The 14,312-nt window shown below is 58.7% G+C and overlaps 1 protein-coding gene across 7 annotated transcripts in view; it reads left to right on the forward strand.

Annotated features, from left to right (window-relative positions):
* ITPR1 (inositol 1,4,5-trisphosphate receptor type 1) overlaps positions 1 to 14,312 on the forward strand; it is a 171,257-nt gene that overhangs the window by 62,693 nt on the left and 94,252 nt on the right. For 4 of the 7 annotated variants that reach the window (XM_036333366.1, XM_036333367.1, XM_036333371.1 and 1 more), the window contains exons 5-12: positions 1,567 to 1,682; positions 6,930 to 7,016; positions 7,603 to 7,761; positions 9,320 to 9,418; positions 10,385 to 10,468; positions 10,696 to 10,842; positions 12,083 to 12,178; positions 13,585 to 13,629. In XM_036333366.1, the coding sequence (XP_036189259.1) occupies positions 1,567 to 1,682; positions 6,930 to 7,016; positions 7,603 to 7,761; positions 9,320 to 9,418; positions 10,385 to 10,468; positions 10,696 to 10,842; positions 12,083 to 12,178; positions 13,585 to 13,629 (833 nt within the window). The remainder of the gene's footprint in view (positions 1 to 1,566; positions 1,683 to 6,929; positions 7,017 to 7,602; positions 7,762 to 9,319; positions 9,419 to 10,384; positions 10,469 to 10,695; positions 10,843 to 12,082; positions 12,179 to 13,584; positions 13,630 to 14,312) is intronic. The other 3 variants (XM_036333369.1, XM_036333370.1, XM_036333372.1) reach the window with 1 other exon arrangement.

The raw sequence follows: 14,312 nt of genomic DNA on the forward strand, positions 1-14,312 counted from the left end.
CGACAAAGGCCCGTGGGCGTGTGGCTGCCGGTGACCAGGTAGAAATATTTAGTGAAGAAGGAGATTATAGAAAGGGGGCGGGGAAGTGCCTTTTAGTTCTATAATCAAACATTTTCTTTCCTGAACAGTGGCCAGTATGTGTGCAGCACTGAGCTTGGTAAAAACGCGCTCCCGGCTGGAAGAAGGGGCGAGCGGGTTGGGAGGAAAGCCTGGGGTTCGTGCGCCCGACGGCAGACAGAGCTTGTTACCCGAGTTCGCTGTCTGGCTGAGGGGCGAGCCGGGTGCTCGCCTGTTAGGTCCTCAGAGGGAGCTGTGTGAGTGAACAGTAGGAATGTCTGGGGAGGAGGAGACACGTTCTTGACGCTTGTGCTGACCTATATTCAAGGGACAATTTCTTCACAGTCTGGGTGTTCCTTCCACATTCATTCATTTTACTCTACAGGTACTTACCGTTTGAAAAGCCAGTTTGTCAACATGTCAACTTTTCAGGAGTGTCCATTTTAATATTGGTTTTTTTAGAGCAGTTATTTCTAACCTGTCTTTATATGGGCTTATGCCTCTATTAAAATTGACAGATATACTCGTAAACTATGTGTGTTTATATTTGAAAGCTGTATACACATTGCTGGATAGGTAGCATTATCAGTAATAATAAAAGCATAATATGCTAATTAGGCCAGACGACCTTCCGGACAACCTTCCAGACGAAGTTGGGGCTGCAGCCGCGGGATCCAGGCAGCCACAGCAGCTGCAAAGGCCTGCTCTTGCACGAATTTCGTGCATCGGGCCTCCAGTTTACGAATACAGTACATGCATTATAACGACAAGCAGGAAAGGGGGCGTTGATGGAAACGCTTAGAGTGGACAGCGGCGTCGTGTTCTGTGATGGCGATTGCCACGTTCTCATTAGTGCCTCGGCACGCGGTGCTTTAGGTCGGGTTCGTCACTAGAGACAATATTCCCAGTGTTTTGTTTATTGTTTCTGACATCGGGTGGCTCTGCAGCCACCAGTCTGCTGTGCTAGCGTTGCTTCTCTGTAGGGCCGTGTGCAGGGCCACAGGTGCCCGGGGATCCCAGCGGGAGGGTGCCACGGTGAGAGGACATGACGGTCCCAGATCAAGCGCAGATAGTTTCTCTCTGCTCCCCAAGAATCATCTCGTACACACCCCGTAAGAGGCCTCCGCGCCAGCGGGTCCCTCCGCGCCAGCTTCTCTCGTATTTTCACACGTGGTCGGGTGGAGGAGGCGGGGCTTGCGGTGGAGATGCCCGTGTACTGACACGCAGCGGGGTTATGTGCCCTCGCACTTTCCCAGCAGAAGCTGGGGGGCCGCGGTGAGAGCTGGATTTGACCCTGAGCCCCAGCTCTGCCCCCCGCCGGCCTCAGTGTCCTCCCTGGAACCTCACGCAGAGGGGCTGAGACCTGAAGGTCAGAGGGGAGAGTTCAGGCCCGTGCCCGTCGCTGACACTCACGCGCGGTTGAACCGCCTTCCGGGCCTCACGGGGGTGGCTTCCCTGGGCTGGGGCGCGCCTCCCTCAGTGACCGCTTCGTTGTCTGTTCCCTCCTAGACTGCCTGTTCCGGCTCTGCCCCATGAACCGCTACTCCGCGCAGAAGCAGTTCTGGAAGGCGGCCAAGCCCGGCGCCAACAGCACCACGGACGCCGTGCTGCTCAACAAGCTGCACGTAGGTACCGGCGGCGGGCGGGGCGGGCGGGCCCGTGTGCCGCTGCTCGGGCGGCCCGTGCTCTTTGGTGAAGGGGTAGGGGCTGACCCTGAGGACAGCTGGGTCCTGGTCGCCAGCATCCAGTGTTCTAGGCGTGGCGAGGACACCAGGCTGCCCCTCAGGGAGCCATCAGGGTGGGCCACCCAGTCGCCCCACTGCACCTCATTGCAGTCCTGGCATCGCGCCTGTGGGTCCCTGCCGTTCCCTCAAGGCCTCTGAGGGACACCCTGTGCCGGGCCCTCCCTGTGCCCAGGGCCTCCCTGTGCCTGTAACTCCCTGTGCCCGGGTCTCCCTGTGCCCAGGGCCTCCCTGTGCCTGTAACTCCCTGTGTCTGGGACTCCCTGTGCCTGTAACTCCCTGTGTCTGGGACTCCCTGTGCCCGGGTCTCCCTGTGCCCAGGGCCTCCCTGTGCCTGTAACTCCCTGTGCCCGGGGCCTCCCTGTGCCTGTAACTCCCTGTGTCTGGGACTCCCTGTGCCCGGGGACTCACTGCCCAGCCGCATGCGCTCTGCATGCGCTCCGTGTCGGGCTCTGAGCACCACAGGCCCAGCATTCCCCAGTCTTTGCGCTTCGTCTGTCCTGCCTGTAATGTGCTTTGGGCTCTTCCTGGGCTGAGGCCGGAGCCGCCTTCACCTTCGAGGCTCAGTTCAGGACTCACCTGTGCGGACTCTCCCGCCTCCCGCTCGGGGCTGCCTGTGGGCCTCCTGCACCGCCGCGCCCTGCTTACGTCCGTCTCCATCCTTTACAAGTGCTGGCGACGCACCCACTGGGAGTTCAGACACACTCCCCAGCACAGCGCACACGCACACGCACAGCGCGGCTCGGGCGGCTGCTTCCCGCCGTGTGCCGTGACCTGTGACATCTCATCGTCGGCCGCTCCTCCCAGGCTCCCTCCCTCGAGTGACCTGGGAAAACCTGCAGGGCCGCGAGAATGCAATCCCGGAGGTGACCAGGAACTCTGAACTCCTTATTTCAAAAAAAAGCCAGCTTTCTTCTCTACGCGTTTGTGCGTTAGAAGAGGTTTAGGAGGAAACGGACTCAGGGTTACTGATGCGACTTCGGGCCGCGGGGTCCCTGCTTTCCTGCTCACTGGGACTCCTCCGGCGTCTGCCTCCGTGCGGCCCCTCCAGTGTGGTGTTTGCGGCAGCCGCTTGCCGTTGGGCGGGAGGCCGGTCTCCAGGGGGCTTTCGTGTTTATTTTGGTCAACGGCTGTGCAGGACCCCAGTCAGAGGTCAGATTGTTTTAAATGAACACCATTTAAGGACTTCGCTGTCTAGACCCCTTGACTTCCTTCCCACTGGGGCATGGGGCTGCCAACAGCGTCGAAGGAGAATGACCTCTAGTGGCCAGGACGTCCCTCTCTGAGCTCAGTGTCATGTTACACAGCCAGGGCCGGTTGACCTTGAAGAAGGTCCCGGCACAGAGACCTTTCTGGAGTCACCGAATACCGGTTCCCCTGCTTCTGAAGTAGAACAACAGGTGACTGACGGAGTTGACCTTGACGTTGCTCAGGGAACGCGGTGACGTCCGTAGTGACTTGGTGGTGAGACCGCAGTGTAGAGTGCGGTGTCTTTCTCTGAAACTCAAAACAGCCCTCAGCCTGTCGGAGGAGGGGCAAGACCAACACACCCACCTGTGTGTGATTAAAATAAATGTTTTTATTGATTTGAGAGAGAGAGGAAGGGAGAGGGGGAGAGAGATAGAAACATAGATGAGAGAGAAACAAGCTTGGCTGCCTCCTGCACGCCCCCTACTGGGGATTGGCCCCGAAACCCAGGCCTGTGCCCTGACTGAGAATCGAACCATGACCTCTGGTTCATAGGTTGACGCTCAACCACTGAGCCACACCAGCCAGGCAACATGCCTGTGATATTAATTAGCCAAGCCCCAGGCTGGAGGGCAGAACTCGGGATCCTGATAGTTTGGGCCATTCAGGAAAAGAAAATAAAAAAAGGGTGTTATGGCCTCGGGCACCTGCCCAGTCATCTTAGGAGAAACTCCTGGGAATGGAATGGCTCCATCCAAGTTGGGCCCATTGAAACACTTGGTGATGGACGCGGCCAGTTATCCTTCCCAGAGAGAGTACCGGGTGTGGCCCCTCCTTAGAAACCTCGCGTGGGACTCGCCGAGCCAGATCCGGTCCTTTCCACGGGGGTGGGGGCAGCGGCCTCGATCCGTGGGCCCAGGTATGGTTCGTACCATACTTCCTTTGGATCTACCTTTTGCCTCACCTGTTGGACCTAATAGTCCGGTGGATGTTTTTGTCTGAAAGCCCAGTTTGACAGCGCTGTTTGCCCATTGGACCTCCTAAAACGGGGAGGGATAGGTGGGGAGAAGACGTGAATTTGGTTTTGTGGAGGGAGTTTTCTAAGCATTGATGTGTGAGCTCAGATGAACACATACCTTATTTGTGTAAAGGCAAAATGAATTTGGGAGTTTTCTCCTGAAACAGAGCTGGTAGGCAAAGTGAGTTCTTAGAATGTCTGTGAGTTCAGGCAGCGGTGGCTGTATGGAAGCTTGGGCATCGGTAAACCTTTCGGCAGTTTCCGCTGTGATAGCTGCTATTTGAAGAGAACTTGGTAGCTGTTCACCCTCCCATTTGCTGTACTATCTGGTCTATTTCACCTCTGGTTTGTCTTTGCACAGACACCCTCAGACGTTGTTGCTGTGCTTAATTCGTCTTTAACACAGAAAGTATGGCAGCTTGAGGACTCACTGACATTTGTTTCAGCCGTGCCAGGGACTGTTGAGTTGGCACTTTAATACGTCATCTAAACGTGGGTGGGAACTTCACATTTTAGATTCGTGGTTCTTGAACAGGCCACTGGCAATTCCTGAGAGTCAGCGGAATCCGTGAGAATCTCCCCTCATCGGGCCCTTCTCCCATTTACGCCCATGAAGCAGCACCTTACGGTTCTCTAGAGGCGAGTCCTTTCAGGGTGATGTTTGCAGCAGAGAAAGACGATATCATTTGTTGGACATTTAAAAAAATATATATATTTATTGGTTTCAGAGAGGAAAGGAGAGGGAGAGAGAGAGACTTCAGTGATGAAAAAGAATCATTAATCGGCTGCCTCCTGCACACCCCCTACTGGGGGTTGAGCCTGCAACCTGGGCCTATGCCCTGAATCGAACCCTGACCTCCTGGTTCCTAGGTCTGAGCTCAACCACTGAGCCATGCCAGCCGGGCTGCACATACTTTCATTTTACCGAATCTGTTTGTTTTTTCCCCTTTGGCTTTTCCCCTTGAATTTCCCGTTTCTATGAGCTGAGAGCTGCTTAGTAGAGAAACCAATGACTTTCTACAAAGTCTAAGCTCTCCTCCCAGTGGATTCAGTTCCGGCTTCTGTCTTGAGAGCCACCTGAATGTGCGGAGGGCACTTTGGGCACCAGGGAGTGCTGTGTCCACACTGGGCCATTCCTGGATGAGCCTCGGGCCCCGTGGGTCTGTCCTGTAACGGGAACAGCAGGCTGGCTGCTCATCCCTGAGACAGAGGGAGGCCTCTGACCAGCCGGCGTGCGTGTGTGGTGAGCCCGGATCTACTCCCCGCAGGCCCTCGCCTCCTGCGGGCGGTTCTCAGTGGGTCGGATGCTTCCAGCAGCTGATCCTCCTCAAAGGACCTGCTTCCCCACAAACACCTGCATCAGGTGCAGGCGGGGCAGGTGCTGAGTCGGAAGCGGCTGAAAGGCTCCTCACCAGCCACTCCGTCCCCCTCCTGAGTCCCCTCGTTGAGCAGCCCTGAGCGTTAGGGATGCGGGTGTAGTAAAGGGCTGACGTGTGTTGAACGCCGACTGTGTGACTGCAGTGCTTTTTCTCGAACATTCAAACAGCCCTGAGCGGCTGCAGCGCCCCATTTCGTGGAGGAGAACACCGGGGGAGGCCTGGGGAGGTCACGGGACCCAGCCGAGGTGAGAGGTGGCCTGTGGGGCGCCAGGAGCCAGTGCGGAGGGGCCTGGAAACGCACCTGGTGCATCTCACTCTGAGGACAGGGGACCCTGAGGAGGAGCCGCCGGGACCTCCCCGAAGTGCAGGAGTGGGCGCCAGGGTTCCCCTCCGTCGGATCAGCTGCCGAATCCCGTCTCTGTGGTTTTACCCGTTTCGGTTTGGGAGACGGATCTGAATGGCGGTCCCTCGGTGCCTGGGAGGGACCCGGGTCCCGGGAGCACGGTTCTGAAATGCTAGCAGGATGGAGCATCGAACAGGTAAAGGCAGGAAAGATGGCTGTTCAGGTTGGTGGCCCTGGGAGACTGTTCTGGAAGCTCCGTTCAACTTTACCGATTTCCCTAACCTACGGAATTCGTGCTGGTCATCTCTCTCCCCGTCTCGCGTGTGGCGGGATAAATCTGGATTAACCCAAATGTGCCTTGGGGATTATTTCTGCCGCTTAATAGACGTGTGACTTTAAAAAAGGAGCTTCTTAAGCAAAATTTCAAATAGACACAAAAGTAGAGAAAATAGTAGAACAAATCCCTTTTAATACCCATCATCCAGCTGCCTGTGCCACGTCGGCCACATGCTTTCATCTCTCCAGTCTGCCTTCTTTTTAAAACCGGGACACGGATCGTCCCCTCGAGGGAGTGCCGTGACGACGAAGTACATGGTCATCGGTGCCCCGTGATAAGAACTAGCGCTCACGAACGCTGCAGGGAGGCACTGTCTCCCGTGGGGTAGCTTCTGTTTTACCCTCATTTTACAAAAGGGGAAACGGAGGCTCCCGCCTGCTCAGTAACACAGTCCAGGTCACAGAACCAGAGCCAGCAGTTAGACGCAGGTTTATTTCAGCCCAGAGCTTTCAAAGAGGATCTTGTCAGACCCGAAAAGGGTTTTGCAAGTTCCCTTGCCCCCCTCCTCTACTTCCTTTAAAGGTACATAAGCTCAAGAAAATAAAAATACGTCAGCCTATGACCTGAGCTGAGCCTAAGCTGACAGGCCCATGAACCCCTTAAAGAGAAAGATGCACTTTTGAAAAGCCACAAAGGCCAAGGGAGCAACGGCAGAGCGGGTTCCCTGGCCTTGCCCGCGGCTGAGCGGGTTCCCTGGCCTTGCCCGCGGCTGAGCGGGTTCCCGGACCCTGCCCGCGGCTCAGCCGCAGGGGAGCTGGGGATTTGCTCATGTCTGTGGTTCTCGGGCGGACGGGACGCCGGCCCTGTGTCCCGGCGGAGAAACGGCCCAGGCTGCCTCTGTGACCCGTCGTCTTCTCCCCCACAGCACGCGGCCGACCTGGAGAAGAAGCAGAACGAGACGGAGAACAGGAAGCTGCTGGGGACCGTCATCCAGTACGGCAACGTGATCCAGGTGGGTCCGCCGCCCTCCCCGGGCTGGTGGGCACAGTGATGCCTGCGCAGGCCTAGACGCCCCGGGGCTGGACTTGGCGTTGCAGGGGGTCCTGGCCCCGGCAGGCTGCGGGCCGCAGTGGTGCCCTCTGCCTGAGCACCGCCAGCCTTGCCCCAGGCTCTGCTGGGACAGCGCAGTATGTCTCTGGCTCTACTTGTGCTCCTTTGCTCCTGCTGCTTCCCCTAAGCCAGTGGTCGGCAAACTCATGAGTCAGCAGAGCCAAATATCAACAGTACAATGATTGAAATTTCTTTTGAGAGCCAAATTTTTCAAACTTAAACTATATAGGTAGGTACATTGTTATTAACTTAATTAGGGTCCTCCTAAGGCTTAGGAAGAGCCACACTCAAGGGGCCAAAGAGCTGCATGTGGCTCACGAGCCGCAGTTTGCTGACCACGGCCCTAAGTGTTCCCGCCGCGGGCACTTCTGCGGCTCCCGACCTCACAGTGAGCCGGGGGGAGGGTGTTCGAGCCACATTGTATGTGCTGGGAGGAGCGGCAGAACCAGAGGCTCGCCGACACCCACCTTCTTCCCGGCGGGTTTCAGCTCCTGCATCTGAAAAGTAACAAGTACCTGACTGTGAACAAGAGGCTGCCGGCCCTGCTGGAGAAGAATGCCATGCGCGTGACGCTGGACGAGGCGGGGAACGAGGGCTCCTGGTTCTACATCCAGCCCTTCTACAAGCTGCGGTCCATCGGGGACAGTGTGAGTGTGTGTCCCAGCCCGGGGCTGCGGGCCATCCATCGGGGACAGTGTGAGTGTGTGTCCCAGCCCGGGGCTGCAGTCCATCCATCGGGGACAGTGTGAGTGTGTGTCCCAGCCCAGGACTGCGGTCCATCCATCGGGGACAGTGTGAGTGTGTGTCCCAGCCCGGGGCTGCGGTCCATCAGGGACAGTGTGAGTGTGCGTCCCATTCTTGTCGAAATGCTCAGCTGGCCTTAACCTAAAACTGGACTTGGCCATTTTTCAGTATTGCCATTTACGTTTACAAGTTGTGGGCAGTTAAATATGTGGTAGTTTATATGTTTGAGTGTGTGTGTGTGTGTATGTGTGTGTGTTATATACAGTGTGGCAGATACATTCACACCAGCCAGCCCCTCCCAGTTGCTGCAATAAACACTGACCCTCAGCTCGGAACGGAACAAGCCCCTCAGAGCTGCGGTTCCACCGGAGTGGTGGGTTTTGGGGGTCTTCACTTGGTTAGGAAATGTGGTTGTGATGCTCCCAGTGTATCAGATGAAAACAGATGAGCTTTACACCCTAAGAAACCATCATGTCCAAGCACCTTCCCCCTCCGGTCATGAAGACAGGTGCTTGGCTCTGAATTCATTCTTGGCGCGGCCGTAGCCTCCCTGTCCTCAGGCCCGCCTGCTGAGCGGCGCCTCCGTGGGGAAGGCCGGAGGGCGGGAACCGCTGTCCTTGCAGGATCGTGTGCTTATTCCTGGGCCATGAGCCCATTTAGTGCCGTGATGGCGAACCTATGACACGCGTGTCAGAGGTGACACGCGAACTCATTTTTTTGGTTGATTTTTCTTTGTTAAATGGCATTTAAATATATAAAATAAATATCAAAAACATAAGTCTTTGTTTTACTGTGGTTGCAAAGATAAAAAAATTTCTATATATGACACGGCACCAGAGTTAAGTTAGGGTTTTTCAAAATGCTGGCACGCCGAGCTGAAGAGGTTCGCCATCGCTGGTTTAGTGGCTCGCGGCTGTGGTTTTAGAAAGTGGAATAGATGGAAAGGACGGGCTGTGTCACTGTGATGAGGATACGCACTGAGGTGGGGGCACCTCCTGTCCCAGGGAAGTGTGGGTGTCTGTGTGGACCTCCGTGCACATGGACACACACGCAATACGCACATAAGTGCGCGCGCCTGGGTCTTCACGGGAAACGTGCCTCTCCGTGTGGCTCGTCCTCAGAAGAGCACGAGCGTCACGGCTCTCGATGCAGACGACGGCTCTGTTCTCTCAGAGCCAGACCGCCTTCCGCTGCTGTCCCCCTAGAACGCGGCGCGCCGACACCAATATCTGCTGCCGCGGGAAAGGGGTGTGGGCGCTCGGCGGGGCGTCCGTGCTGGTCTCGCTGTTGCTCGGGGACCGGGCAGGGGCTGTGGAGCTCAGAGCCCGGCCTGCCCTGCGAAGGGCTCGGCACAGCCGGCCGGGACGTGCCACCTCCGGGGCGGGCTGAGGACGCCCCGCCCTCCCCCGGCACCCCTGACGGTTTTGTGAAAAGCTGCCCCCCCCCCGCTTCCTTTCCCAGGTGGTCATAGGCGACAAGGTTGTGCTGAACCCCGTCAACGCGGGCCAGCCCCTGCACGCCAGCAGCCACCAGCTGGTGGATAACCCCGGCTGCAACGAGGTGAGGAGGGAAACCGAGGTGCGGCCTGCGGGGGGCGCCCTGCGGGAGCGGGCCCGGGGCCACGGCGTGTCTGTGCTGACAGCAGTGACGTGGGGCACGTGTGGAACCGAGGCCCCGGTCAGGGCCGCCCCGGAGGCTGTGCCGGGCTGCGCAGTGGGTGGGGGTGGGGCTGATCGTCACCCCTGGGCACAGTGAACGGAGCCTATGTCACTGGGGACCGGTTCCCCGTGGGTTAAGCCATAGACGGGACCCCCTGACTGAATGTGCTGGCCAAGGGGCACCGTTTTCTAGTTTGTCTTCTTAAGAGAGTGCCCTTTGCTAATTTCTCAGAGGGACACGCTGTGCCCACAGCAGCCCCGCGGGGCGGTGCTTGCTTTTGGCTGTGCATCTCCTTCCCCTCTAAGCGGGCAGTCACGGGACCCAGGACAGGGACAGCGGTGACATAAATAGCTGTCTAGTGGTTGAGGACACCACTCTCGAGTCAGATAGATGAGGGTTCGAATCCCAAGTCTGCCCCCAGCTCTGTGGCTGCGGGTCCGTCACCCAGACTCCCGGGCATCAGTGTTCCTGTCTCTGAAATGGGTGCGATGGGCGCTCCTGTGTGGAGGGCATGGCTGGGGCCTGGAGGTTCTCACGGGTGTCCCTGTGCCCGCAGACGCTTGTGTGTCGCTGGCGTTTCAGTGCAGACACGGACGCTGTCTTACTGTGCAGTCCGTCCCTTTGTGAGCGCGTTTTCCGGGCCTTTCCTCCCTGGCGGCAGAAGAGGCCTGGAGAAAGGAGGGGCTGTGGTTCCAGGGGAGCAGGAGCCTGGCGCCCGCGGTCCATGGGGCGGGGCGGACACCGTGATTGGTTCACGCGGGCCCTTGACTGCCTGACGCTCCTACCGCACGGCCTGTGACCTTAGGGTGTTGGCCCTCGGGGTCTGGGGCTGGGAGGGGTGTGAGCAGGGAACTGCTTCTCCTCCAGGTCAATTCCGTCAACTGCAACACCAGCTGGAAGGTCGTGCTGTTCATGAAGTGGAGCGACAACAAGGAGGACATACTCAAGGGGGTATGAGCGTGAGGGCACACGGGGGGGGGGGGGGGTGAGGACACACGGGGGGGGGGGAGTGAGGAGACACGGGGTGTGTGAGGGCACACGGGGTGTGTGAGGACACACGGGGCGGGGGGGAGTGTGAGGACACGCCGAGGGGGAGGTGAGGCTGGGCAGCCGGCCGCCTGGGCGCAGCTGTTCTGAAGGTCATGCCCCCCCCGCCCCCCGTGTGCGTGCACCTGCAGGGCGACGTGGTGCGGCTGTTCCATGCCGAGCAGGAGAAGTTCCTCACCTGCGATGAGCACCGGAAGCAGCAGCACGTCTTCCTGCGGACGACCGGCCGGCAGTCGGCCACGTCGGCCACCAGCTCCAAGGCCCTGTGGGAGGTGGAGGTAAGGGGGGCGGGCGGACGTGGGGCTGGTACAGCTCGTCCTAGAGCTTTTGGTGGGAGGCCAGGCGTGTCCCAGCCTCTGCTTAGGGCCGGGTCGGGCACGCGCAGGTGGGCCCTTTGCCGTCTGCACTGAGCGCCCAGCGTGGTGCTCAGTCGCCCCTCTGGCCTCGCGGCATCTGAGCAGCTCCCAGCGCCAGGGGCTCGGATTCCCCTGTCGTCCTTGGCTTGTGGGGCCTCGCCTTACACAGACGCAGCTTGGCATCCAGCCAACGACTCAAGGAGGCTTCGGAGATTTCTGGAGCTTTTTGTCCTGGTGGCTCTGTATCCTGCCTCTCCCCCCACGCCCCCGAATCCCAGCCGCCTCCGTCTCCCTAATTCTAATCTACCTCCTCCACTCAGTGGGCCCGCGCCCTGCCTGGGTCTCCATCCGAGAGGCCCTGCAGGAGGGAGCGGACACGCGGAGACCCCCTTCCCTTTCTCGGAGGCACAGCTCTGCAGCCCGTGTCCAGCAGGGGGCGCCATCCACTCCCGCCTTTCCTCCTGGTTTCTAGTCCGCGGCGAGGCCAGAGGTTTTGTGCAGCATCTTATTGGTTATGGCCCCGACTGCCCGTGACCAGAAGCTGAAGTTCTGTTTACTTATGTTTTTATTATTTTTTTAATCCTCACCAGAGGCTATTTTCCCATTGATTCTTAGAGAGAGTGGAAAGGAGGGGGCAGGGAGGAGAGAGAGAGAGAGAGAGAGAGAGAGACGCATTGATTGGTTGCCTCCCGAATGCGCCCAAACCAGGGCCTGGGATCGAACCTGCAACCCGAGACCCTTCGGTGAGCGGGCGGATGCTCCAGTCACTGAGCAACACGGGCCAGGGTTGAAGTTCTTTTCAATTTTAAGGCCAGCTGGTCCGGCTCTGAGCGCAGGCCCGGGTGGTGTGGAGTTTCAGCACTCGGTTCCATGGATCGACTGCTTTCCCTGCCCTCACAAAATCCCCTTACATTTCCCGAGCCCCCTGTGGGTGAGTTTCAGCATCTTAGCTTATCCTTCATGATGATGAAGCAAACCCTCAAAACCACTGATCTCTTCGCTGCAGCCGCTCCCTGGCCCGGAGTCCCGGGAGATGTGCCGCTAGCGTTTCCGTGTGTCTGGGTGTGTCCGCTGGTCCATGTCTCGGCTGGACTGTGATTTGTGTGCGATGTCCCGGCGTGGCTGACACCTCTCGCACCCTGACCACCTCCCCCTCTCCCAGGTGGTCCAGCACGACCCGTGTCGGGGAGGCGCCGGGTACTGGAACAGCCTCTTCCGGTTCAAGCACCTGGCCACCGGGCACTACTTGGCAGCAGAGGTGAGTGGCAGCGGGGTTTCCTCCTTCCAGGCGGACGCTGCCCCCGTCCGCCCTCACCCGGGCCCTGGGCCACCAAGGGCTTAGGTTGTGCAGACACCTCGCTCCTCGTCCGGCTTCTGTCTCTTTGCCTCCTTTCCCTGCGTACAGACAAGAAAAGGTAACGAACGGTGGTTACACGCCTAGGACTTCACACCAGTTTCCACCAAGATGTGGGGAGAACGTTAGCCAGAAGGCAGTGCCGTCCTGGGGATGTGACGGACAGCGTGGTGACTGCAGGGATAATGCTGCGCTGAATATTTGACGGCTGCTACGAGAGTAGATTAAAAAAAACACACAAAAAAACAAAAACGCTAGTTTGGGTGTAGGACTGTTGTTCCGTTTTGCTCATTCACACCGCTCTCCCCACATCTCCCCCTTCCGCCTGCTCCTGACGGGAATGACCGGGGCACAAGGTCCTGACGCACGGCACGGGGAGCCGGCAGCATGAGGCATGGTTAGCTCCATGAGCACCTGGTTCTCAGAGCATTCCTGGTGTAGGCAGGGCCTCATCTTCTGCTCGCGAGGAGCCAACATCGGAGACATGGCTGGGAAGGGTGTTGGAAGAAGGGCAAGACTCAGTGTCCAAGGGCAAGGGTTTACCTCTTAATTTCTGTGCCAAGTTAAGGAGCCTGCCACCCTCCCGGGTGACAGATGTCGAGTTTCACTCTGATCTGCCGCAACCTGTAGGTTGCATGTTCGCATCAGGGCCCAGGCATACATCAGATGACACCTCGCTGCCCGGGGCCAGCGGAGGGGCTGCTCAGAGATTCTCGGGGAGCCTGGCCCACAGCTGACCGGGGAAGCCCGAATCTCATGCGCCCAGCCCCCTGGGAGCCCGACACGCATACGGACTGGTGGCTTTGAAATATGTGAGCGCTGAGGACCAGACTAAATTCACACGGAGCCTCGGGCGGCTCCCTGGCTCGGCCGTGAGCGGCGGGGCTCACCACGTTCTGAGGCGCGTGTGCCTCCTGGGGCCGCAGACGTCTTACTTCTCAGCACAGTGAGCAGGCTGGTCTGTGACCGGACCAGCTGGTCTGCCGGTGTCTCGGGCTTCTCACGGCTGTTCTGCTAGCGAGTTCATGCTCTGCTGTCCGTGCCCGAGTGCCGGCCGTCGGTGGCGGGAGGTTGTCCGTGCGTGTCCTGCACCTGTGGCGTGTCCTGCACCTGTGGCGTGGCGTGCTCCTGTGACGTGGCGTGCTCCTGTGACGTGTGTCGTTGTGGCATGCTGGTTTCGTGAACAGAGGGAAGGGACGAGTCCTCAGCTGCTGAGTGACGCCCGCAGGCCTTGGCGTCTCCCACGAGTGGGACCGAGCCCGTGAGAAATCGGCGGGTGTTTTAATTTCCCGATGATTCTTTCCCATCAGGTAGACCCTGACTTTGAGGAAGAATGCCTGGAGTTTCAGCCCCCAGTAAGTATGGGCCAGCGCCTCTCTCCTCGCCTGGTAGGGCGAGGCCGCGTGTCCTGACCCCATTGACGGAACTGCCATTGTGGTCGCCGGGGGCTGGGGACGGGGACGCCTCCGGCTGCCTCCGAGGAGGGTCTTGTCTGTGCTTCCCTTGAGGGCAGTCATGCCTCCTGCGTCCTGATTGGTTCACGAGACTGTCCGTCATGATGCTCCTCGCGTGCTTACTCAGAGGGTCTCCACTGTGAGTCGGGGAGTTTCCGATGGCTCTGGGAAGACCCCTAGGCTGCAGAGGTGATGGCCCCTGTAGACGGCGGCCTTTTACAAACAAACGTCCTGTTGCTGTTGACCTTGACCTGTCACTCATTCAGAATTTCCAAGGAGTGCGTGTGCGGGGTGGGCGGTGTCACTTATTCTGTGGAGTTAAAGCCGCCATCTGCGCAGACCCCCTTGTCTGGCCACGGGTTCTCGCTTCTGCAGTCAGGAGTGGACCTTAGGACGTGGGCAGGAATCGTGACGCCGGCTGGACCTTGCTCTGGAGGCGGTTTTGCCCATGAGTCCCGACGCGCATTCCCGGTCTTTGTGCTGCCGTCGAGGGGACAGCGTACGGTCCCCCGGAGGTTACGGGGTGTCGTGCAGCGAGGCCTGATGTGCAGGTGGACCTGGAGTGTGTGACGGAAAGCAAGGCG

This window comes from Myotis myotis, unplaced genomic scaffold (genome assembly GCF_014108235.1).
Source record: "Myotis myotis isolate mMyoMyo1 unplaced genomic scaffold, mMyoMyo1.p scaffold_m19_p_13, whole genome shotgun sequence".
In the NCBI taxonomy this organism is placed as follows: domain Eukaryota; kingdom Metazoa; phylum Chordata; class Mammalia; order Chiroptera; family Vespertilionidae; genus Myotis; species Myotis myotis.